Below are 25,299 nucleotides of genomic sequence, written 5' to 3'. Positions count from 1 at the left end.
ATTTTTGTCATACTGCACATTGCTGCAGCACCTCTCTTCACACTGTGTGATGAACACTCCTTTTAAGCCACGGAGTGAAGCATTTCACCTCTACTCGATCTTTGTTGGGAGTTGCACATGCGCAGTACTTAAGGACTATTAGCCAATCAGAAGCAGAGTAGGGCGGGTCTTGACAAGCCAGTTTCTCCACCAGTGTGTTTGAGGGCATGCCTGACAAGCCGTTAGGAGAGCATCATGACATGTGTTACAAAGTAATGCAGATAGGTTACAGAAGTAAAGGCTGGACTACAATCGAGCTCTTTTCAGGCAGTTCAGGGGCAGTGTTTTCTTTAGGAGATGGTAACACCCTTTGGGGTGGCCTTTCCACAATAAAGGAACGGGAAAAAGCCAAAAGCACAATATGACATCTTTAACGTAAAACTGTATATATATCCATTATGGCCAGCTGGCTTCTTTCCTCCCTTTTGTAGGCGCATTGCTACTGTTTCCTGGCAGATTACTGCCACTGACGGCTGATACTTGACCTTGAGACATCTTTGATAGCACTTTTTCCATTCAGAAGCCCTTTAAAAAATTCACTCTTTCCACTGTTTTAAAGAAATGTAAGTGTTTAACAAAGAACAGAACCTCAAGAACAGAATCCACCCACAAGGGCCTCCAAAGGTTATGTGTGAGAGCTACAACCCGTTAATTATAACACATTATACATCTTGTAATCATACTGAAAGCCTTCTTATCACTTATTGCATCCACTATTTCATATGCTTCAATATAAAAGCATACAAGATGATAAAACACTTACTCATGATATTAATTACATTGACAGATATGCTATTTAGGATATTACTCATAACAAAAAAAGAGGGATAGAGCAATTTAAGTGATAATCATCTCTGAAGGTCATGCTAACATTACATATTTTAATAATATTCTTGGTATTAGTAGTATATGTAATGATCCACATTTAATATTAGTACATATTTCATGACGTCTTTTTTTATGGGCCATTTTGGAGTTTAATAAATAAGGTTTTCTGGACCCTGTCAATAAACTGAAAGTATGAGCCCTTCTTCGCCGCTTATTTGTTTCTTCCATGCCCTCAGTGAATTCAACAAGTAGCAGCAGCACATGGAACAACAACAGCAACAGCTATAACAACAGTCAATCAAGTGGTCACCTGTCTTATCCCCGATCTCCTATTGTCCTCTAATGAGGTTTCCTCCTAAACACAGACAGGATGAGAGTTCTCTGTCAAATAGGGTCTCAGCTTACAACAGACACATGAAATTGCGGGCGCTTTACCATCTGCAGAACAGGCCTTTCGGTGTTTTCTAAGAGTGGAAAACATCTAAGATGGTAGCAATGCCCTAATTGGCTCCATGCTGTCTAACCTTCACTGATTAGTGAGTCCACTCTAAAAGAGCAACATACAGACATGACTGGCAGACACATTTTTCAGCAGTGAACTGGTAGGTGCTGCTGGTAGTTTTAGGTACATTTGCTCTAAAATACTATGCTAAAATACTATGTTAATTTTGGGCTTATATAATGGCTTGATGCAGTACTGGTCTGCAAATGCAGTGCCATAGAAAATACAGCTTGGCAGTTGAATCTGTCACTGCAAAGGAATATTACCAAATTTAGTAGCATGAGTCCAAGGCAAAGTTGATGCAGCACTGGAACAACAAGAACTTGAAGAAAAGCTTTATGTATTTGAACATTGCTTTGGAGCTCTACAGAAGTGTTGTTATGTATTAATGACTATTTATTTGTTTCCAAGTTTGGATTCAGCCAACAAGAAAACAACTCTGTTATTTAATGAATCAGTCGCTCCAGAAAATGTGCAACCACATAACAACAGATGAGTGGGAGATGTTGCATGATGGGTTTCTGAGCATTGCAGTTCATGCATAAGATATGAATGACTAAGTATGAGCACAGCCTTTCAGTACGCGAAGCTAGCAGATGTGCATATATGCAACAGCATGTCTTTTGTCCAAATAATGTTTTTGATAGAATTTGATTCGTAAATATGCTCAATCAATTGCAAATGTTAAAACACAAGTGTGGAAGTGTTGATTACTGCCTCTTCCTCTGCAATGCATTCTGACAATTAACAGGCAATGGGCCTTCATCTTTCACTGCTAGTTTCAGACCTCTCACATTGGTTAACCTCTCATTAATATCGCTTTTGTCCTCTCCTCCATATCAAACCACAATTATACACAGTCATAGTTGGCTGACCATAAATCAACCCCTGAGGTACAGTTTGAGGTAGACTGGTGTAACCACATAAATCTGTGTTTCATTTGCTCTTTTCACATTCAACTGGGAATCCAAAATCTACTTTTAATATATAACTACTCATTATGAAACAGCTTGTTTTTCCTGCTTCAATTTTATGCTCAAGTCACAAATAGGAAATGATTTTGATATTTCATGTGACTGACTTGTTTAACAAGGAAGTTGCTGACTTCTTTGTTGGAAAAAAATCCATATTGATGTTCAAGCTCATATTCATCACATTAAATCAGGTAGCGCCATACCCCAAGTCTATTTGCTGCAAAGTTAGGCTATCAAGAGCAACACACAAAGAAGTAAGTAACTTCCTCGTCAAGCAAATCTTCCTTTTTCTTTGATTTTGGATTCCCAATTTAATATGAAAAGAACAGATCATACACAGATTCATATATCCCTCTATCTTCCCATTCTCCTTTTCTTCTCTTCTACCTCCATTGTAATCTCATTTACTTTCTCTTCAGTTCCTCTCCATTCCTTTTTGTTCTATCCTCTCCTCTTTTTTCCACTCCACTCCACTCCACTCCACCGGCTTAAGAGAAGCCTGAAGAGACCAAGGAGATTAGGCTCTCTCTACTTGAGAGACAGGTCTCATTACCTTTATCTTTTCCTGATGCAATAATACTCTCAAAACTCTCGCTGATGCCATCCAGTGCACAGCACTATGTGAATTATTGAGACAAACTTAAGTCACACGTTTGATGTGGAACAATAGCAGAAGAGGTATGGTGTTGAATTTTAATCAACAGTTCCACTGGTTAATTGTTTGGTGATTGTACACAAACAGCTTGAATGCAAAAAAAAAAAAGACCAATTTGGCTAATGAGGACCGGTAAACAAAGTTGGATTTAAATGTTTTTCACTTTCTGAGAATGTGTCGATTAGGTCCACAAATTGTATTACACAAGATAGGGGTCAACAATGTTATCTGGGAAATGTTCTTGTTAAAGGCTGTAAAAAAGGCAGTCATCTGAGACTAATGATTCAGAGACTTGCCCTTGATTTGAGAACAGCTCAGAGGCTAAGAAATGGAAGTGCAAATGATTTTCTAACTCTAGGCTCATTTAATCATTTTAAATTTAGATCTCACGCCTCCCACTGGGGAAAATGAATCAGCTTCCTCCATACAGAATTTGCATGTTTTAACCCTGGAGTTACAAGAGCAAGTGGGGAGAGGACACACATGGGATTGTTGTGGCTTGTGTTCTCCTGTCAGCCAACACCAAGGCCTGCAACGTGTTCCACAGGGAAGGTTGTGTTTCTTTACTGTGACCCCAGACAGAGAGGACTTTGACCTCTGCTAACAAGACCCATTAAGAGGAACTGGAGTCTGGATGAAACATTGCAGCAAGTGTGTATACACGTTCTCAAGCCCACTGAGAATCAGTATAATTATGCAAGATGGCAGCACAGCAAACCAATCTGTGTGTTTATAGGAAAGGTCATCGCCGTCGGAGGAACAGTGGACCGTGTTGCACATCGTTAAGCCTCTATGTGATGTCGAGTGTAAAGTGGGCTGCTGGGAAGGACTGAGGCATCCTCTCTGTCTTTCTCTGACTGCTTGGTGCTCAACTTTACCAAATCAAAGGATTCTTACTGTAGAATGAAACATCCACAGACCAGGCACACAGGGCTCAGAGGAAGCACTGTCTATCCAAGTCAAACCATGTTTGTTTGTGTTCAGTGTAAGACAAGCGCTAGTTTCCGCTGTGATCTGCCCATTCCTGTTAGTGGCATTGTCGTTGCGTTTGGAACTGTTTTGGTGGGATTTGATGAGAAGTATTGCGGGATTGCCTTTCACCAGAGGTCGAGAGCGGCATTCCCTGTGATGGCGCTGCGATGTGGGGGTGGTTTGTGTGGGTTAGGGGTAGAGAAAACCACCTCCCCACAGTCAGCAATTTGACCCTACAGGCTGCAGCAATGAGCTGAAATAAACAACACTGAAAATTCAGCACAAAAATAAAAAGTGTTGTCAAGGTGTGTTAGAGAGAGAGTTGGCAAAAGCTTTCACATGGGATGATGTGAAGACTGAATCAGCTCTCCTCTGCTGTCCACACAGTGTGCACTTGATCTGTGCTGCACTGTACAAACCCAAGGACAAGTCACTGGGGGTGACACACAGAATGTGTTAGGGCTGCATTTGCATGAGGGGGATTTACTTTAAAAGCTTATACTAAAGCAACAATGCAGGCAACAAGGGAGGCGTGAGTGTGTGTGTGAATGAGAGAGAGAGCGCAAGGGAGAGCAAGCAAGTGATTAATCATGAGGCAGCTAGAACTCTTCAAAGCTCTTCATTTAAAGATGATCACTTGCTGTCCTTGCAGATGACAACTATAATGATTGAAGATGTACTCCTCAACTCTGTTTTGATGCGTGTGGACGTGTCGTTACGACGTTTGACATCCTTAAACTGAGTTAACAATATACGTAGTGGTTGCAAATATATACAGTATTTCTTCTTTACTGTCAAGAGAACATCTAAGCAAAGGTTTTATGTGAATGACACAAAGTGTGTTACATCATAATGATGACAGTTTACAATACCTCTACATTTGGGGTTTGAGGCTAAGGGAGAGCCTTAGTAATCCACTCATCTAGATGCGTTATGCCTCTTGCAATGAAGTAACCTCCAGCTCATGAGCTTCTCTACAAATGCAGCGGGGAGGAAATCCACATCACTAATCCTCACCCTTAGTGCATTTTTAACAGGCTCTGGATGGCCAGTGAATGTTTACTGTAAGAATGTCTTCCTTTCCTCTTCACTAGCTAATAGCCACTGTTAATCAATACTGTTGTAAGTGCTTTTCAACCCTCAGCACCAAGCTCATTTGTCAAAATAAAAGCCATAAGAGCCCAAGGGACTAATCAAAAGGCATGAAGAAACAGTGAAAATTGCAGCTTGGTAACATGAGAAGGAGTAAGGTGGGTGGGGAGGGGCGAAGTGGTGGTTCAAGCATATTAAGCAGCAGCTTCAGATTAAAACATAATGTGGAAATATTATTACAGTTTCCGTGCACAGTGATCTGACACCAATGATCTGAAGTATAACATTTACTATTTTGCAAACAACAATTTAGAAATATTTGATTCAAAGTGGCAACATTATAAACAAATAATGGAAAAGAGTTAGCAGCAATTTAATTCCATGACTCATTATATTGAACCACAAAAAAATCTTAAATAAATCTTCTTAATGATCCTGGTGTTTTCATTTGATTAATTTCAAACTTTACACTCACTGTCTCTAACTGCAGTATAATTTTATTTTTGGTTCAATAATCATCCCACAAAGTTGCAAGCCACTGCATCCATCTTAAAATGAAGGCTTGCAAATTTAATCAATAACATTTTGAAATCCAAGTTGTTTTATTAATGTTTCAATACAAGTAGCAAAAATACAAACATATGCAAATGCAGTAACGGCACTAATCTCTCTCCACAGAAATCGGCCACAACTCCACAAGAGAAATCCATTGCACATGCATATGGCACAGGCAAGTATGAGATCATGATGGACAAACGTCGCTCTCATAAGAGCAGTCCATCGCTCATTGCTTGTCGCTTAGCAACAGAGACCTGGCGGGCAGACAGTTAGTGTGTGAGACAGAGTGTGTGGGAGGGGAGGTTTGGAGGACGGGGGTAGAGAGAAGGACAGAAGCAGAGCAGCAGGGAGAAAAAGACAGAGGCAGGCTGAGAGAGAGAAAGACAGAGAGGAGATGTAATGCAAGACGCATGTGGGGGATGTGGAGAGAGCCAATACATGAATGTGTGGAGTAATCAGAAAAGTGATACTTCAACAATTTGAAAAGTAGCAGATGTAAGCGCTGGTGTATGTCCTAATTGCATTATATAAAAAAAAATGTGTAAATGGTGAGCAAAAATCCTTACCATCAAGCCAGTTGATGCTATTTGGATTTACATTTCTTGGTCTTCATGTCAAATTAAATATGTGCATTTGACTAAATTACGCACCCCTTTGTTCATCAGCAGAAATTAATAGCACCCTATAACTCAACTCTGAATTACGGTCCACGATGGCTTCAGATTATATGAATACGTTTACATAATTTGTTCAACAATCACCATCAGAAGAATATGTGTGAAGGAAAACCTTTTTAGCAGTAATGAACCGTAGGTCTGTTGATCAGATTATGTTTGAACCAATTTTAACCTTAAAATAATCTGGTTAAGCAGTTGACATGACAACTGCAATAGTCAGAGAATAGCTTTAATCTTGTTATTATCAAATTATAGTGTGTGCATAAATGCACAGCGGGTGTGGTATGGTCAGCCTGTCCACAGTGTTTCATCACTTCCCACCCTATAATCCAATCTCCATCTCTATGACCATGGATTCCTAGAAATAAATGGGAATGAAAAATGAATGAAACACTTTAACAGTGTAAAATGCCACTTGACAACGTGAAATGGAATGACATTTAAAGACTTCCACCTCTGCATGAGCCTATGCATAGCTAACACCTGTTCCTTTTTGCTATTTGTCTGAACCTATTTATATTTACTGTAATTTTTTCCCTACTGTTTCAGAAACAGAAAATTTGCGAATAAAAACAGCCCCCTGCTCCCCATGTGGAGGTATGTAGAGATACAATCTTTGATAGAGATCATATTTGCATAACCTCACATTTGCATAATTCTGGATTTGAAGTGTGTGTGCTAAGATACACACCCCGAGTTTTGTGTATGTGATGAAAATGTTAATTCATCCATAGAAATTTCAAAGCCCCAGCTGAAATCTATGATATTAGTGGCTCGACAGTTAGCTATAGTGTAGCTCATTTCTAAAATATATACTTCCACAGTAGCCCCAGAAAACCAAGTGTGTGATTGGCAAAGTAGTTGTTACTCCAAATTTAGCTAAACTAGTTAACTTTGACAATGATACTGTTTTGAGATACTGTGTTATGTCTCTTTGAACCAAGTTTGTGTTAATTTGAACGATGAACCACGGTCAGCATTTTTAAAACCAACACAAATATTCTTGTAAGCTGAACAACAACAAAAAATTATTAATTTAAATTTTACCATTCACAAAATTAGCAGGGAAGCACGGCACCATGAAGCAGTTTCGCAGTTGGCTTCACAGTACAAGTGCAAAAAGTGTGACAATTACCTGGACACTGTGTTCAATGTTCAATTTTAAGAGAATGGATTGTGTGAAAAATAAGCAGATTCACATTCACAAATTTAAGAATACACTGGTCAAGATACACATTTTCAACACAAATAAAAATGTACACAACTGGAAATGTCGAGGCTACACATTTCTGATATTTTATTTCCATATTAAAGATGCAGCAGTAGGTGAAGGAAGGACATTCTAATAATGCAGGTGGCAAAATACCAAAATACCATCACGTTATTTTTAGCTTGGTGGAGGGTGAAAAATAGTGCAACCTTGGTACACACTCAATCCTTGGGGCCTGGGCTTTACGAGACATATATTCTCCTGCATTGGTCTAATATCACCAACAGCAGCCAAGTTTCAAGGAAACCTCAATGACAAGGATAGAGCTGTGCTAGGGTAACTTAAGAATGCCACAATTCATAGTGAGCTTTAATGTGATCACACTTCAGCATACCACAGTGTGTGCTTTACCTCTTGAGCCAATATAGACCCATTGCATGCACATGCTGTGTCATTCATGCTTAGGGTCTTTCAGTTGTTGATCTCTTAAACTTGCTGTCAGTCAAAATGGAGCCCTCAGCTTTTCACAAAATATGACCTGTGTGGAAATTCTCCTTTAGGGCACATCAAATAATAGGGTGCGCACTTTACACAAGATATTCAATAATCATGGTCTTTTCATCAAACCTATTATTGGAGACTTTTTCTTCAAATAACAGAGTTCAGTAAAGTGCGAGGTAGAATGGGCCAATCGATCAGCATGGCGTAGCTAAACACAGAAAAACAGCGTAACAGAAGACACTCTCTTGACCAACTTTGCTGATGGAAAATATCCAAGGGATTTCTATAATGGACCCAATTGACAGCACTCTAATTCAATCACGTGTGTTACAGTTGCATCTAAGCTGCCTCCAAATACCCCTGTCTATTTTAAACTCTGTTCAACAATGACAGACCAAGAAGACTCCAGTATGCCTGAAAAAACATTATGTATAAGGAAAGAAACCCAGGCTCTCTCTGTCTAGCATGTGTAAATGTGTATTTCCGTGTGCATGCATGTGCAGGGTACATGCCTCTGCATAGCCTTAGTGTGACATAAAAAAACAAAACGTTGTGATCGTTCTATTACACACAACTTTGTTTGGAGTATATCATAGTCTATCAGAAAGAGTAATGGGCTCACTAGAATGTGATGCTACACGGAGATTATTCATATAAAGTAGTTACAGTAGACCTGGATCATCAAATTATATATTATAGGTAAATCACATACATATATATATATATATTTATTTATTTATTTATTTTTTTACTCTATTCAATCACCTCAAGAACATGCTATATCTCACAAAATATTTCTTTCCCACTAGCAAGCATGTAGGAAAAAATTCATATTTGAATGGGTGTACAGCACACTAGTAAGAAATAACAATGAGGTTCTTTTATTTTCTTCTTAATCACCGCATACAGCTGTTGTTTACTATTAAAGCAGGATTAAGGCCAAGTTTTGCTGGGTAGTTCCAGGAGAAAGTACTGGTTGTTCCCAGAATGCCTGGGTCTTTGAGATCATTTTCTTCAAGGCGTCAAGCTAGTTGGGATGAAGGCCCTGTCCTCCTCTGCTTTCTAGACACAGGACTAGAAAGATAGTTAGTCACATAACAAGGTACGACTGTCAGTCGTCACAGGTTGGATTATTTCTTTCAGCCAATGTTCCTCCTGCTTTCCCTGTTGCAACAATTTTTTTTTGTGATACACAAACAACCAGGCTTGGAAAAAAAGAAGAGTAAATACTACGGCCCTAGGATCAAGAGCGCTGTAAATGTGTAATGCGCTGTTTATTGTGAAAGACAGCTGGAGGGTTCTTTCGTTATTGATTTATGAATATCAGGGTAAAGAATGCCACCTCCCAGCTAAGTCTCAGCCCTATCAATAATGCAACTACAGTATCTATGTCCACACAACAAATGAACAACACACTGGTATCTCCATTATTCATGAGGGATTCCACCTGTAGCACCTCAGCTGTTTTATGTGTCCGAAAGGAAGATGTGCAGGAGCTCAGCGCAAGCCATTAAATGCAGTGTTTGTAGTGGCACTACATTGATATTATGGTGTTCTGCCAATGGAGCTAACACATTCTAGTGCTATAACACGGATAAGACATTTCCTAGATATAATTTGGAGGAGAAAATCATTACAGTCATAACTGTCTGTGTAAAGATTTAATGATTATCATTCATGCAGCATAATGACATAAATATATAAATGTGTAATTACCACAAAAATAGACTATATTTCAACAAAATAAAACTAATAACAACATAGTTTTGTTGTATATAAATGTTAAACCATTTTCTGGTTTAATAATATCTGGCAAAACAAGAGTAGAGTCACCTTTAGCACCAAAGGGAGCTCCCAGCTGTTCTATATTGTTATGTTTTCCCTGAACAGAGAGGAAGACAGAAAGCATATATCCCCAACAGTAAATGGTATGGCAAAACAAAAAGAAATGCATTTTGCCTCTGAGCACTGTTGACACAGACATGGACAAACACCAAAACCCTTTGGTTGGAAGATTTAATTGCCTTGATGTCTCCTTCACTTTCAAATCCCAGAATGCTAACAACACAAAATGTTCATGTTATAAATGTGCATGTAGTAGTGAATGTGTATATAGAAATCTATTTCTTTTTGAATAACAGTGCTTTGAAATTTTGAACTTCAAATGACAAGTATTTTAACTGTCGTTCTCCTACGTTGTTCTCCTACATAAGCCCCCTAACATGGCAGTGCTATCACTTTCACTGTGTCACAATAAACAGCCCCGGCTCCTCTATGAACTGGCAGCCAGGAGGTCACAGCCTCTTTACAGAAGAAAGAGGGCTACAAGCTAGAGGAACAATATTTCTACCATGATTCAGACTGATACCACAGTATATAAACAAGTGTCACATTATACACGGTCCACTACTGGAACTGTGACATGTAATCTGAAGTTATTATGAACTATAATATTAAAGCTGTGTTAGCTCGTTATTTCAGAAGCATTTTTGTTATATTTGTTGAAATTATCTTTACACAATGACAGCAGTCAATAAACCAAATGCTCTGACACAAAAATTAAACAAATATCTGTGGCTGTCTATGGACTGTAATAAGCACAGTCACTCATTTCATTTGCTCTAAATGAAATGATTGGCTGGTCTTACCTACCTGCACTCACTGTGCATTAAAATGTGTTTTGGGGGGAGTGGCTTTGGAGGGAGGCCTGAAGGGAATGGGTGGGAAATTTTTAGTTGGATGCTTTCAAAATGTAGCAGTCTCATGCTAGTTTTCCAACAATACATTAAGTTTACATTAAAACTGCAACTACTGCAACATTATGGGAACCCAATAATCTATGGGTGCCAGAAAGACTGTCTTGCCCTGTATGTGTACTGCAACACAGGGTTGCACAGAAAAGCAAACCACCACCTGTGTGGCATGCACCGCCTAAATATAAGACTCCAAATGCTTTTAATGGTGTGTGTGTGTGTGTGGTGGGGTTGGGGGTGTCTGTGTGTGCTTTATGTGTGAATATAAACAGCAGGTCCAAGGCTGGCCCTGAGACAGCAGTAAATCACATTATGCATTGCAATCTCTGTATATCACAGCCACTGCCATTCTGCCCACTGACTTCCCACTGCTGTTCCAAGTCTCATCTTTGTATTTCACTCCTCTAAAAAGAGTGATGAAAACTCAAGACATCACAGAATAACATTTATGAATTCATATTGGTTAAATTAAATGCTTTTGTGTGCAAAATGTGCTTATCAAAGTAGCTGCAGTGTAAGAAAAAAGCTCTCTTTCTTTGTGTTATTGGACCGGAGTGTGGAAATGGACGTAATGACTAGACTCTGGAAGGCCGAACAAGGCTCTTCTTTATCTATTTATAACAAGGAGATGTATTTCCCGACTTGTGTGTCTTTGTTCTTATCGCCTAGCATGCATTTTTAAATCGCATAAACCCTGCATTTCTCACACCCACACGCACGCCTCGCCAAGAATGGGTTGCTTTGATCGACAGGGAGTGTGGCAGTGATGGTCAGAGGCTGCGTGTCAGAGTAATTACAGAGCAGCCATGTTTGCAGGATAGGGCTAATCCCAGGAGAAGGGGAAACAGCAACAGCAGATTGTGCATAGGTAGGCTTTCACCTCAAAAGACACACTGCCTTTGTTCAGTTCACTAGACTGTCATGTGAGAACATGATGGCTAATTTCTCCTGCAACCCTTGTCAACTTTGACCCTGACCCTTTTGAGACAGGTGAAAGCCTCATTCTCGGGTCAGGCTCAGGTCACAGTTTTCCATTTCTGATCCCCTAAGCATGGGTCAATTCCCTAAAGGGATGAAATAAAGAGAGAAAGGGCAATTAATGTTCTCATAAATTGTCACAAACAGACAGCCTGCTGTTCCTGCTGTCCATCTTTCTCCCCTTCAACCCTTTCTTGTCATCCTCTCTAATTCTGAGTGACTGGTGAAGGCAAGTCTTTCCTGGTGTTTTAACAATGCTGTTTCCACATGTCATCTGTGATATCACTTATTATGTCCCCCTGTGTTTATATCCCTGGGGGTAGAGGGCCAAATGAACAACAAGGGCTTCCCAGCAGACACCAGTCTTGCCTGGTCTCCTGTGGCTCCTATGGGGGAACACAAGGGAGACCTGAAGGACAATGACAGAAGATGCTTCGGTGCGGGACAAAGATAAAGAGAGGGATGGGCAGGCAATGAAAGGGAAAAAGAGAAGATGTAGACAGAGTGGAAAAAACAATATATAGAAAAACAATAGGATATAAAGTCAACAAAGAAGGGAATTAAAGAGGATAGACCCATAAAGAGTCCATGCTGGAGCTAGGGGTTCATAGGATACGATGCATGCACCATTCATATCAGCATTTCTGTTTATTCTGTTACTGTTCAACTGGTGAAACATGGGGTAACTTTTATTGTCCAAAATCCAACCAAGTGGAGTTGGGGAAATTTAACCAAGATACATTTGCCATAGTCATAAATTAGTCCTAATCCTCAAAGCCGTTTCTCTTCTAAGACTCAAAACGTACGTAAATCTCTCCTTTGCGTAGCATGTCTAAGTATGTTTTTATAGTGGGTCTGGTAAAGGCATTCCTGGCTTTATTCTGTTTTTCAGGCACATAACTCACATAGATAGAAAGATTTTCTCTGCCTTGTTGTTGTTTGAGCTCATAATCTTAAACAAGATTCTGGGACACCTGACTCTGACACATGTTTTGCCCACTTCTCCAAGCCAGACTTCCTAGTTACACATTTTATATACATTCCATTTACTGAGTGCATTTATGCTCCCCAAAGAATGAACCCTGTCAATTCTGAACACTCGCGCATTTCCTCCCAGTGGCATCACTTAGGCCAAAATGTCAGCTTTGCACATAATGTAATCTAATATGCATAATCTAATAAGAAGTATGCCATGGAATTTGCTGAGCAAATGCTCCCAAGAGGATAAATCCTTTCCTTTAGCCCCACTCTTATGACAAACTTTACATTTTTAGTCCCACAATGCTGGTAAGCATCTAATAGCACTATCGTCAGTATGTTTATGTCCAACACATGCACTTGTCCGTCAATTTATGTTAAAAGAGTTTTTTTAAATATACATTTTAGCTCAAGATAATTATACTCTCCTCTTGTGCATTGGATTTCAAGAAAAATACTAAGGAGAATGCTGTGTTGTTCCAAACCCTGACAATACACTGATTGTGCAAGGCATGATGAAAACCCTTACTTTTAAGGCACTCCTTTTTTCTCAGTAAGAGTACCAGAGTAAATCCTTTATTCAGATATTCCTGCGCCACCACCCCTTTACTGCTGCTATATTAGCAACTTGTTCGCGTCCCTGCTTAGTTTCAATGACACTAATTAAACCCTCTTTTTGAGACATGATGACTCCAACTCATTGTTCATTCCCTTTAGCATTAGTTAGAGAGCTGGGAGCTGCTCTGTGAAATGAGATTGGTCTGTGTTGTGTCAAGTTAAATATTTCATCAAAGTCTATTGCTGCAGAATGACAAAAAAGTAAACTTAACATAACTTTAGTGGTGAATGAAACTGGATGCATTTTCCTTTTCATTCGTTCAATTTAAATAGAGAAACTTTATGAAATTTGCTATTTACTAAAAGTTTATTTATCAGGAAATTTACAATTTTAATTTTTTTTTAACCAAGATATTATTTTAAAGCATGAGTACTCTTTGCCATGTTTATTGATATATTTGAAACAATAAGCTGATAAATTCTTTATGACCTTACAAACAACCACTTTTTAAGTACTCAACAGCACACATATAGCCACACACACGTGTTAGAGAAGCCTTGCTCAGGCTGCCTTCCTGAGCTCTCCATGGTGCTGAAAATTTCTACTTGTGCAGGATAGCCAAGGCCTATGGTCATTATGTTTATTATGTCCTACCAAAACACAGAGATGGAGCACAACTGCTGTGTGTCACTGTGGCAAATGGATTCCATGTCTCAGATGAGCGCTATAGACAGCATTGACATGTCTAAATATTGGAACTAATCCCTGCTGCTCCCCTCATCATAATTGAACAGCACATTTCAACACAGACCAAAGATTATCCAGAAGCATCCAGAGTGTGAATTCTGACTGGCAATGTTAAATAAGCAGGCGCCTTTTACAGAAACGGGATGACTTATTATCAGTAATACAGTAAAAGTACATACTAATTAGTTCATATCATTTAGAGCTACACAACTAACCTAATCGTAATCACAATGTCAGCCTGTGAGATAATGTAACTGCAAAAGGCTGATATTAAAAGTAAAAGTGTGTGTGTGTGTGTGTGTGTGTGAACACAACAACCTATTCTTATTTTTTCAATTATGATTTTATGTGCAGTCTGCTCATTATCTATGGCCAGAAAAAACAAAAAACGCAACGTTTGTCAGGGATGTTTGGCGATATTTGGATGCAAGCTCAGCGACATGGGTACTGTGTAAAACATGCTAAATGAAAGTCACTACATCACGCGGCAACACAACAGATTTGTATCAGCCCCTTAAACTAGAATGTCATTAGTGGAGGAGATCATGAGTTACATTTGTATCTGCATTGTTTGTAATTAATGTATAAATTCACCCATGATGTTCAAAATGGCTTCCATTCACTTATCACTACAAATTAAAACTATCTACTGTTTCAATGGTCCCCAGGAGGGCAACAAGGCAACTTAATACTCTTAAAACTGCTGAGCAATTAAAGCGTAGCATAGGATGTCTGAGAGCAGGATGTCAGCTCTACATTATCATCAATCTTTAATGAGGCATCCAGCAATGAATCCATACACTTGTGCATCATCTGTACATGATGTCTACATATGCTGTCATTTGGGGCTCAACACTAGGCGCATCATCTTACAAAGCTCATGTCACTCTGAAATTGGTCCCGCTTTCCTAGCTTGGTTCATGTCTAGATACATTTCACAGCTTTCAGAGCAATGCCGGGCAGCAGACGGAACCTGAGTGAGACAGCACCTTCTGGGATTTCACTTTTGCAAGCATCAAACAAGGCTGTAATTGACAGCTGGGCTATTCAGCCACTCTGGAAAATGTCAGAAGAAGTCAAGAGGTAAAATCATTGTGTGTCGTTTTGGCTGAACAGGGTTCAGCTTGTAGGCTGCAGCTTGTAGGCTGCCCTTCACTGTCAGTCGGACTTGTGTTCCCCATAAAAAACATTCCATTTTATTAGTGTCTAGTGCTCACTTAACTAATAGACACTGACTGGGATGCTGCCAAATGGGGTGCAATCTTAGCATTGTAGCATGGCTGCTATGCAGGCACACTGCTGGCAAACAGAGAGAAACCTGAGCCTTCTGTTAGCCTGCTAGGAGAATGACAATTAGCATATTACCCTAGCCCCCTTGGAGGTTAATTGAGACAGGTTGCTGAGGGCAGTGGCATTGGTATCTTAACCGCTTTGCTATCCTTCTCTGAGAAAGGAAGCTTGTGTGCTTTATTTTCACCTACAGGGTGGGCCTCACAGAGCCATGCATGCCGTTAAGTGAGAGAGCTGATCTCTAAACAGGAAGCAGAAACACTGCCTGCTGAGATCTTTGAAGGTCACTGCCACGTCCGCTACACATCCCTCTCGCTCTCTGTCTCCATTGCTCTCTTTCTGTGCATCAGTGTACATAGCTCAAAGCACCAATTACAACATTAACCATGTTTTGATGTCCACATACCAGTGCACCATTGCCTGATTTCTGAGGATGGGTGGTGGGCTAAGGGGAGCGGAGCGAAGATGAGGCGGAGAGTAGGAGATGGCTGGCTTTGCCTTTACAAACACCTTTACAAAACATCTTACCTCTTCTCTAGTTGTTGAAACTACTGCAATACATCTGATTTCTATGGCCTGGCTATAAGGTAAGCATCAAACCCACACACACACACACGCACTTCCTCTGATGTTAAGCAGTTTAAGGACAACAACAACTGTGGAAGAAAGCTGGTAGACTAGAAACCATAAGCCTTGATCCCGCTGGCTAGAAGGGCACAAGCTAGCTATCTCCCTCCTGCAGGCCTCCCTCGCCAGCTTAGCCTAGCCGGTCTCAACCAGCAGATCTAAATGCAAATGATTTCCACTTCCAGTTTGACTAGGCATGAATCAGGAAGCTTAGAACCTTTAACACATTTTCAATGATGAGAATGCCAGTCTTCCCCCACGTGGAGCCAGGTATACCATTCCCCTCTAACCTTTAACCTCTGAATAGTTCCTGGGGCGTGGAAGTCCTTTTAATAGTCCAGTGACTGGCCAAAGAAGACATAACAGCATGACAGCAGGGGTGCACAGTTTGGGTACGGGGGGGTTGACCTCTGTGTCTGCCTTATGATATACATAGTCTGGCCTGATATATGGCCTCTCCTTGTCTGTGGATTACCATACATCAGCATGGAACACTACAGTTGTCCCTAGATGGCCATCAAATCAGGCGCAGAGAATTAGGGATTAGGGCCCAGAAAAGGGAGGATCTCCACTGAAGAATAACTCATGAGTCACACTTTCCATTCCATTAGAGGAGTATGAGAAAATAAAGTTAATCAGTCCCACACAACACAACCTGTGTTGTTCTGTTGGATCTTAAAATTGATTAATCATTTAAGTCTCCTATCAAGGATAAATGCTGCTATTCCTCTGTTTTGTATTAATTTCTGTTGTTTGTCTGGGGAATAATAATGGGGCTTTTCTTCACAATTTTTTGACAATTTGTTGACTAAATAAATCATCAATTAATCTACAGACTAATGATAATGAAAATAAGAATTAGTTGCAGCCCTACTCCTGGTAAGAGGGGCTGGGTACAGCCATGCGTGCTGGTACAGCCATGCGTGCTGTGGTGGAAACTGGTCACGCTTTGCCCTGGGACAGCTGTGAGGCATGCGCACTCTCAGCAAGTGTCAACAACACATGACAAGACACATGCAACCCAACCACTGGCCATGAGAACATAGTAGTCCGCCTGCACACAGATTCCTGAGATGACATAAAAAAACTAAGGAAGTGTACATAGATACAGCTTAATGTGCACAGCAAGTCTTTGTCATGTGTTTTGTGTTATCCAGTGGTATTGGCGTACTCATTTTAGCAGGTCATTTTATTTCCTCAATTAGCTCTAGATTTCAGCGAGCTAGTGTGGGATGAAGTGGGCGAGCCGGCCACGGCTGGGCTGAGGTTAGTAAGAGTGACAGCTGGTGTCAGGGAGTGTGCTCTATGCTGCCCTAGCGAAATGCAGCTGGTCCATTGCCAAATACAAAGGAATACAGGGGCGCACAACAGTTCGTCTCTGAAGGCACCTAAAGGCACGCACACTGAAGAGTGTCCCAGCATACCTCATTCACTCTGCAGTAGATTTGTTTTTTTCTTGTCATAAAGGTGGACAAAAATGTAGACACAGACTCCAACACATGCAAACACTGAGGTCGGTTTCAAACTCTGGTTTGATTAATTGCTCTGCAGTGAAAGCCAAGCCTTAGAGCATAAACATCGATAACAATCTTCAATTATGGAAAGGCACTGAAGTGATTTAAAATTGACCGAGGCTGCCGTATCTCTGAAGAAAACAAAATTACCTTTCCACCTTCAAACTTAAAGCTATTTAATATTAAGTGATAATACATTTGCTTTATCATGAACCCTCTAACTGCAGACTGGCGAGAGGTCAGAGAAAATGGATCCATGGCACCAGATGTGTCTTCACCCCAGCTCTTTATTAGTCACATCACAGGAGTAGAGTCTGGCCTTCAGCGAGGGAGAATCAACGTGCAGCACATCAAACCCTAATTAGATAAGATAAAACTTTAATGATCCCATGATTGCTATGGGGATACTGAGCAGCAGCAAACAAATAGGAGAAACAATATACAGAAGAGAAAGCATCAGATATCCAGACAAAAGACAGAATAAATGAAAAATGTGTACAATATTCAGGTTCAAAACTAAAGTGTGAATCAAGGGCAATGTGGAGCTAAAAATGCATTCAAGTACAATTTGCATTCACAGAAAAATGTTGAACAGTTCTACTAACAGTCATGCAATTGCAGAGAAAGTACCTCAGTGTGTACAGAAACTGCTCATCCTCATATTTTTGAAAATGATATGCGAAATATGAAACAATCAGATCAGATTTGAAAGTGTAAACTTAAACTTATAGTTAAACAAATGTGTTTTATTGTCTGTTGTAATATGTGAGGATGGAGGGAGGGTATGTACAGAAATGATGTCAAGATATTTGTACTAATTCACATGCTGAGAACATACAGGTATAAGTACAAAACAGGAATAATGCAACAGAATGCCACCTCGATTAGACTTAAGCACAGGAAAGCTAAATGCCAGGAGTAGACTGCTCAATCCATCACCCGTCTGGTTTAGCTGTTCGGACAGAACCAAGTGTACAATCCTGATGGATGTCGGCAATAAAATGCACATAAAACACTACATTTTGCACCTTACAGGGATGAGGGGGAGGCTGTTTTACTGATGTGAGGTGTGAGGTGTATTTTGTATATATATCTCACCAAAACACAGTGATACCACATGTAGTTTGGTGCGTGAATTGAAATACATGACAGACTTGGCTTGTACAGTGCCTCTGTATTGTCAGCTCAGACCAGTTTGCAGTTGGTGGTTCACCACTCCAGGTACTTCTAAGAGCAAACCATCTAACTCCCTACAGCTTTGTGAAAGGAGTCAGGCAGCTTATTCCTCCTCCTGATCACATCCACTGCCAGCTGCAACTAATGATTACTGTCAATTTAGATCCATCCTCCCAAGTATTTTCTCAATTAATTGTTTCACATTGTCCTACAGTCCAACTTTACACATTCAGATTGCTTTTTTTTTTCCGGACCAACAGTCCAAACCTTTCGGATATTCTGTTTACTATCATCTAAGATTTCTTTTAAAGCAAATCATCACAATTGACCAGCATTAACCAGAGTGTGGCTGAAGTTTTGTTGACTTTAAAATTACTTAAATGATTAATTGCATTTCATTTTCAGTGGATGGATAAATTTTGTGATTGACTATTCATTTCAGCTCTAAAAAAAACCTTTATGCTGCAAGAATGACAGGCGATATTAACTAGTATTTCTTAACAAGATAAATTATTAGATTTACATAGCAATTTTTTTTTATACATCAGTGCATTGATTTCCTTTCCTATGTTGGCTCACCTCTGATCTCTGTGTCATGTTTAATTCCAATATGTTGAGTGAAAGAGAAGCTGTTGGCTAATTAAACTTCTGGTTAGATTCCATTGATTGTTGTACATAAATATGAGTGAGTTAAGTTGATGAAAGTAGTTACGTGATGTATTGAATGAATAATTCTGTTTATTCCCCAGCCCTGTAGCAGACCATGTCAGGTGTTTCAATTTCTTTAGTGTTTTCACAGAGCCATTTTGTCCACATGATGGTGGTGCCATTTGTGTTTAAATAGAGACTGGTGCCACATACGCAAAGCCTCTATACTCCTCTTCCCCACGCATCCCAAATAACAGAGGCATCATATAAGAACTCCTGGAGGTGGCATGACGCAGAGTAGATAACTAGACCATTAGATAACCGTTCAGCAGTGAAAGCAGCAAAGCACAGAAAACAGCACAAAAACTCAAATAAGCCTCGCAACATGGCAGTGGTTTCCTCCACTTAAGTATCACTGAGTGGCTGTGCTTATTTCTGTCAGCCATTCATATGCATTAGCATTGTCTTGAGCGAGTCTTTCCCTTAGTAGGAAACCCTTTATTTAGAGTGTGTGAAGTCTCGAACTGCACCGCAAAAAAGAGAATGAAACAATGAAGCTCCAGGCAGCCTGCCTGCCTGAGAACTGGTGTTTGCATGGAGACGTAGGGCAAATCGAATTACAAATGTGGTTGACATGTGGTTTAAAAATGACATTTGAGCCCGCAACAGCCAGCAGATAAATGATGCTATAAATATTGCTATTACCAGCACAGAGTTAGAAAAATCAATATGGGTTTGGTTTCTTATTTTATGTTGCTTTTTTAGTCTAGCCGGGAGACAGCACCAAAGCTATAAAACATTGTTTTCTTGTCTGCTATACATATGTCCTATCTTGTTATAGAAAGATAGTAGTAAAAAGGTGATTACAGGCTACCTGCTTCCTTGGACTTTCTGGCTTTACAGAAATAAGAGCAGTACAATACAGGTCACCATCAGGCCCCAATTCCGTGTTTTATAGAAACAGTCTGAACAGAAGATGCACTGTAACATTTTATTTCCTTATCTTTCCTTCTGTCAGTATGATCTCGATGACCCATGACATCTCCTTATAATCCCAACAGAGAAGATGACCATTTAAAAGAATTAGGACACAGCTGTGTGTCAATGGCAGAGCGCAGGGGGACACTATGCAATGCAACACCCCCTCTCAAACCTTCCGTCACCCTCACACCCCCTGTTTCCACTTCCTCCTGTGTCTCTCTCAGAGTTTCCACCTCTATTTCCTTGCCTCTGATTCCAGGTTCCCAGTAGTGCCAGAGAAAGCCCCCCCACCCCCCCCAAACCAACTATGCATCCTGTTTCTGACACATGCCAACTTAGCCGGCCGCACTAGTCAGCTGAACAGAGATCCAGTTTCCCCTTCTTAATACTCCTAACAAGCCTTTTCCCTCTGCAGCCAAGTGTCAAGCCTACCAAAGTCACCTAACGGCATGGCTCTGCCTTCCACACACAGCAACACAACAATAACACAGAGAGGGAGCACCAACAGAAACATGCTTCCATTTTCACTGTTTCTCCTCATTTACAAGGAATGAGATGCAACCAGATACCCACCAGAAGACACAATATGGTACCTCATTATATTTGCATGGTTTCTTTTCATCACTTTTTGTAAGCAGACATGGGAAGTATGAAGGAAGACATATGGTTTGGTGACATTTCTGATACTGGAATCCATGGGCAGAACAAAATGACAGGAGGCTGACAGCCAAGTAATAGCCTAAAAAGCAGTCTCAGTGTAAACAAAAGCTGTTTAGACTGGATGACTTTTTGTAAGCAGACTTGAAAGTAATCTGTATTCCAGAGATTGAATTTTAACCCTGATATCGTGTAAATGTCTGCACTGTTCAACATGGCCAGTAGCCTGGCTGGACAATTCAAAAGTAATGAAATGAAATGAGCCTTAACTTGAGAGATCTAGATCCAACACAGCTAAAGTGAACATATCTGTAATGTTTTTTTTTTTGTTTATATAGGAGAGTTTTGTGGCTGAGCGATATGATTGCAATCAGTATCACAAGTTATGCTCCACAAATGTAAAACAATATCTTCACCAACTCTAACATTTACATTTTTTTATAAACACTCCTTTGGACAACAGATTTTTGAAAATGAACATGATTCCACTGAATATCAATAAAGGATCATGTTGAATGATTGCAATTGAGTGTTTCTCAAAGTAACATTCAGCTCAGACACAAAACAACAAACTAGAGGAAATAAGAAAGTTGCATCTCATATTTTCTGTGTTATTATTATTGTCGTTTAAGGATGATGACTCTATGCCCTGTCTCCCACCTCTCATAACATTAAACACAAATGGGCATAAAGGGGCCAAGGCCAGCAAAAGGACACGACATAAGAGCAAAAGGAGGGGCCACTGCTCATCCAATTAAATTGGACACAACCCAAACATATCAAATACAAAGAAGTTTACCCTCGCTCTCTCTTTCTTCAGTCCATCATTGTCACTACGTCCTCTTTTCAACCCCTTTGCACTTAATGCTAAAGACAGATTGGCACTGTCACAGCACTCGTCATTACCTGATTTTTGTTTTTGTATTAAATATCAAAACATTTTCTCATTCCAAGCAGGCAATATGAAATAAAACATGCCCAGACCATATTTTGCACACTCTGAGCAATATTATCTTTTCACTGGCCCTTTGTTCAGCCAGGGGACCACTTGCACTATACACAAGTGTGTGAGTCATGTGTGAAGCAGGCTTAAATACACACGTGAATCAGCCATGATTCACCATTATTGCAGACCACCCCAAGCAAACTAATGGGCATTCACCCTTTTTTTTATCCTATTTTTATATTAGTCCTACAGACAGGTTACCTCCATCATTCCACAAAGATATTTAATGTGCAGCACAAACACATTGCAGCCACCACTGCCAGTGTAACAAATAGAAAACCGTGAAAAGTATACAGGATTTTTCCAGGGATTTAATATTGCAGCGTTGTTGCACACCATGAAAGGGGCAGCCTTGATATTGTTGGGTCTGCATAAGAAGTCCCAGTGGACTTCATTAGGATTGTATGTCTCTTCTAATCGTTTACTTTCACCCAGGAAGTTAACAACTGATGTGGCATGAGGATAGTCTGATGTATGTCGAAGCAAAATAAAATGAAGGAACTGCTTTCCTCTCATCCCACCCATATCTGTCATGCAACACCACCCCCTTCATTCAGGAGTGGGAGTTGGTAAACAGGGCCAGCAGATAATAACAATCACATTCAAGGGATGCATTCATTATAAAGGCACTGCAATTGGCACAATGTCTGTATAGTGGGTGCAGAGGAAGACATCAGATTCAGCCAAGTGACATGTCACTTGCACAATGAAGGCCATTACAGAACAGGACAGTGGCACATAGAAAAACACAGGGATGTCTAGAGGATGTGTTTCTGTGATTATGTGATACTGAAACAGTGACAATCATACCTTGGTTTTGATGTTGCAATGGCAGCAAACAGTCCACATATATTTGAGGGTCCTCCACAGCAGGATGATGAAGAGACCCCCAAAAAACGTCACCATGGAGGAGGCGAGGAATGCCCACCACATGCGCTGTCCATTATTGTCGCAGGGCACCTCAGACGAGAACGGGATGACAACGTCTTCCATCTTGGATATTAAGATTGAAGAGTCCGGATTTTTGTTATTAATGATATTGCTTGTCCTCATAGAGCTGTCGCTTCCATGGGGAACGGTGCCATCTGCCTCAGCTAGCATTTAGGAGCCTTGGAGAGCCTGTGCCAGCGTCCCCAGCCCCACTCACCAGCCATATTGCTTGAAAAAAAATCCCCTCTTCCCTGTAGATTATGTTCACCCACCCGATGGAGTCTCTTTCTGTAATTTAGCAGCCTATGAATTGTTTATTCGTGACAGCGTGAGACACCGCACACGCGAACCTGACTAAAATAGCGGGTCGGTGGCCCTTGGAGAGAGGCATTTAAATCCGCAATAATGACGAATCTTAGGCGCTTCTCAATCTGAGGGGGTTTCTGGCTCTTTCACGCCAAAAGCCATGGTAAAGACGGCGTCGTTTTGCAGCCGTCGAGGCTGCCAATGATGTCTCGGAGAGTGGTAAACACAGCGACAATGAAAAATGTCAACAGCCTGTTCTCGGGGAGGCGACCTCTCTAGCCGTCTTCCATTCAGGGATCCTGTCGATCATCAGGCGGAGAATCAATGTCACTTTTCTTTCAGAGTAAATCGACTGTGAACGGTTTGCCACAAAACGAAAAATACACAGATATATAGTAACTCCTACAGTTGGTTTGCCGCCACTGCAGTGCCGAAATCTACATATTCTTGCGGGCGTTATTGTTGTCAATTCTGCGTAAAAGGACGAGCGCTCGGCTGGATGTCACTGTGTCCATTCGGTCCCCTGCAGCCCTGGCACGGAGCGGCCAGCTGAGAGAGCCTGTCAGAACTGCTCCAGAGGAAAGCGGGGAGATTTACAGGTAGGAGGGCGGAGCGAAGCGCTAATAATAAAGACGGACAGAGGGCAGTAATACCTCGACGATGTTTATGCCAAGTGCTGACATCTCCGCTGCTGTGTATAAACGAAGTAGGCTACGATTGCGCCTTTGCGTCTTTGCTGCGCGCCAATGACGCACGTCGCAAAAAAAGGAAGAGGCTTTGAAAAGCAACCATATACATGTAAGGATTATACCTCGCTATATATACATCACATATAATGTTGCGGTCCCTATAGGAATATTGTATTGATACCAGTGGATATAAAACGACAATAAAGTGAAGTTAGTCATCACTGACTACAACACTGTCAGTCCCTGTAGGGATATTAATGTACTGAATTTTCATTAAGGATAGTGCTCCCCTTTTTCCAATTACTGAGCCCGTGGCTTTTCATCCGTGGATGACGGCGTCCCTGTTTTCATTTTGTTGAACCAGATAAAACGCCTTACGCGCACACACACACACACACACACACACAGTTAGTGAGTGTTATGAATGTCCTTCCCGGTCAATTACTGTAATATGCTCACTTTTAGCTCACATGTTGGGTCAAAGACAGGTGGGTATTGGTGATGACGGTGAGGCATGACCAGCGGTAGTTTATGGTTGCTCATGGAAGCTCCTCAAGTAGCAAGCCAGACCAAAAGATATGGGAAAACAGCTGGCTTGGGGCCCTGAATAACCACTGACCCCTGAGCACCAGACCAGGCAGTTGCACACAGCCACCTGTGTCACAAGGCTCCGGACTTCTTGGAGGTTGTTTGCATGACCCCCAATAATCTGCCCCGCCTAGTCTTTCTGATTGCTTCTAAGTAAGTGACAGTGCAATTTAAGGTTCATATCCCTTCTGCACTCTGTGTGAGTCAAAGTATTAAGGAAAGTTGTAAAGGTATTAACAAAATATATATGAGCCAATAGATACATTACCTGATAAATGTGCCATGAAGTGTGGAATTATGATCTCAAGGACAGATCATTTTGAAAAGTAAACATGCCAAAGTAAGGTGTGAAGAAGATAGATGTTTTATGATGGTAATTTATTGTCTGGGAAATATTAGTGCTTCTACAGAAATAGCTGCTGCAACAGAATATTTTAACCTGGGAGGGGGGTGAGCTGTAAAACACTGAAGGCAAGGCAATCTGAAAACTTGCACATCAGAGTTGTGCATTTTGACTTCACATTTTGACTTGTGGTACCACTGAACATCTGACCAGCAAGTGTTCAAGGATGGGCCTTGAGCAGCACTTATGAAGTTGTCCTCCTGCTGGCAAAATTGGGAACTGTCACATTAAAGGCAAAGGATGCTGCTCCACAGCAGCCTGCCATTTTCTTTTTCAATTTTTATTACAACATTTTAATTAAAAAATATATAATTCTTGAAAGAATCAATGTGATACTGGGCAGATAATTATAAAGAATAAAGATGTCTAATGCCTCACAATGAGGAAATGTTATATCAATGTTCATTTTTATTAAATAAGTTATGTTATTTTTCAGGAAGTAGATCCAGTTAATGGAGGCC

The 25,299-nt window shown here is 40.6% G+C and overlaps 1 protein-coding gene across 9 annotated transcripts in view; it reads right to left on the bottom strand.

The window, feature by feature from the left end:
* The window catches only part of kcnma1a (potassium large conductance calcium-activated channel, subfamily M, alpha member 1a), a 149,209-nt gene extending 125,340 nt beyond the window's left edge, over window positions 1-23,869 (bottom strand). For all 9 annotated transcript variants that reach the window (XM_038736864.1, XM_038736865.1, XM_038736860.1 and 6 more), the window contains exon 1: window positions 22,733-23,869. In XM_038736864.1, the coding sequence (XP_038592792.1) occupies window positions 22,733-23,023 (291 nt within the window). In that variant the 5' untranslated portion in view covers window positions 23,024-23,869. The remainder of the gene's footprint in view (window positions 1-22,732) is intronic.
* Window positions 23,870-25,299: the final 1,430 nt, after the last annotated feature.

This window comes from Micropterus salmoides, unplaced genomic scaffold, assembly GCF_014851395.1.
Source record: "Micropterus salmoides isolate LMB-PRFRI ecotype aquatic unplaced genomic scaffold, ASM1485139v1 Ms_hic_scaffold_22, whole genome shotgun sequence".
NCBI classification, from domain to species: domain Eukaryota; kingdom Metazoa; phylum Chordata; class Actinopteri; order Centrarchiformes; family Centrarchidae; genus Micropterus; species Micropterus salmoides.
Note: the sequence above shows the minus strand (reverse complement) of the source record. Positions and strands in the feature narration are given on the sequence as shown.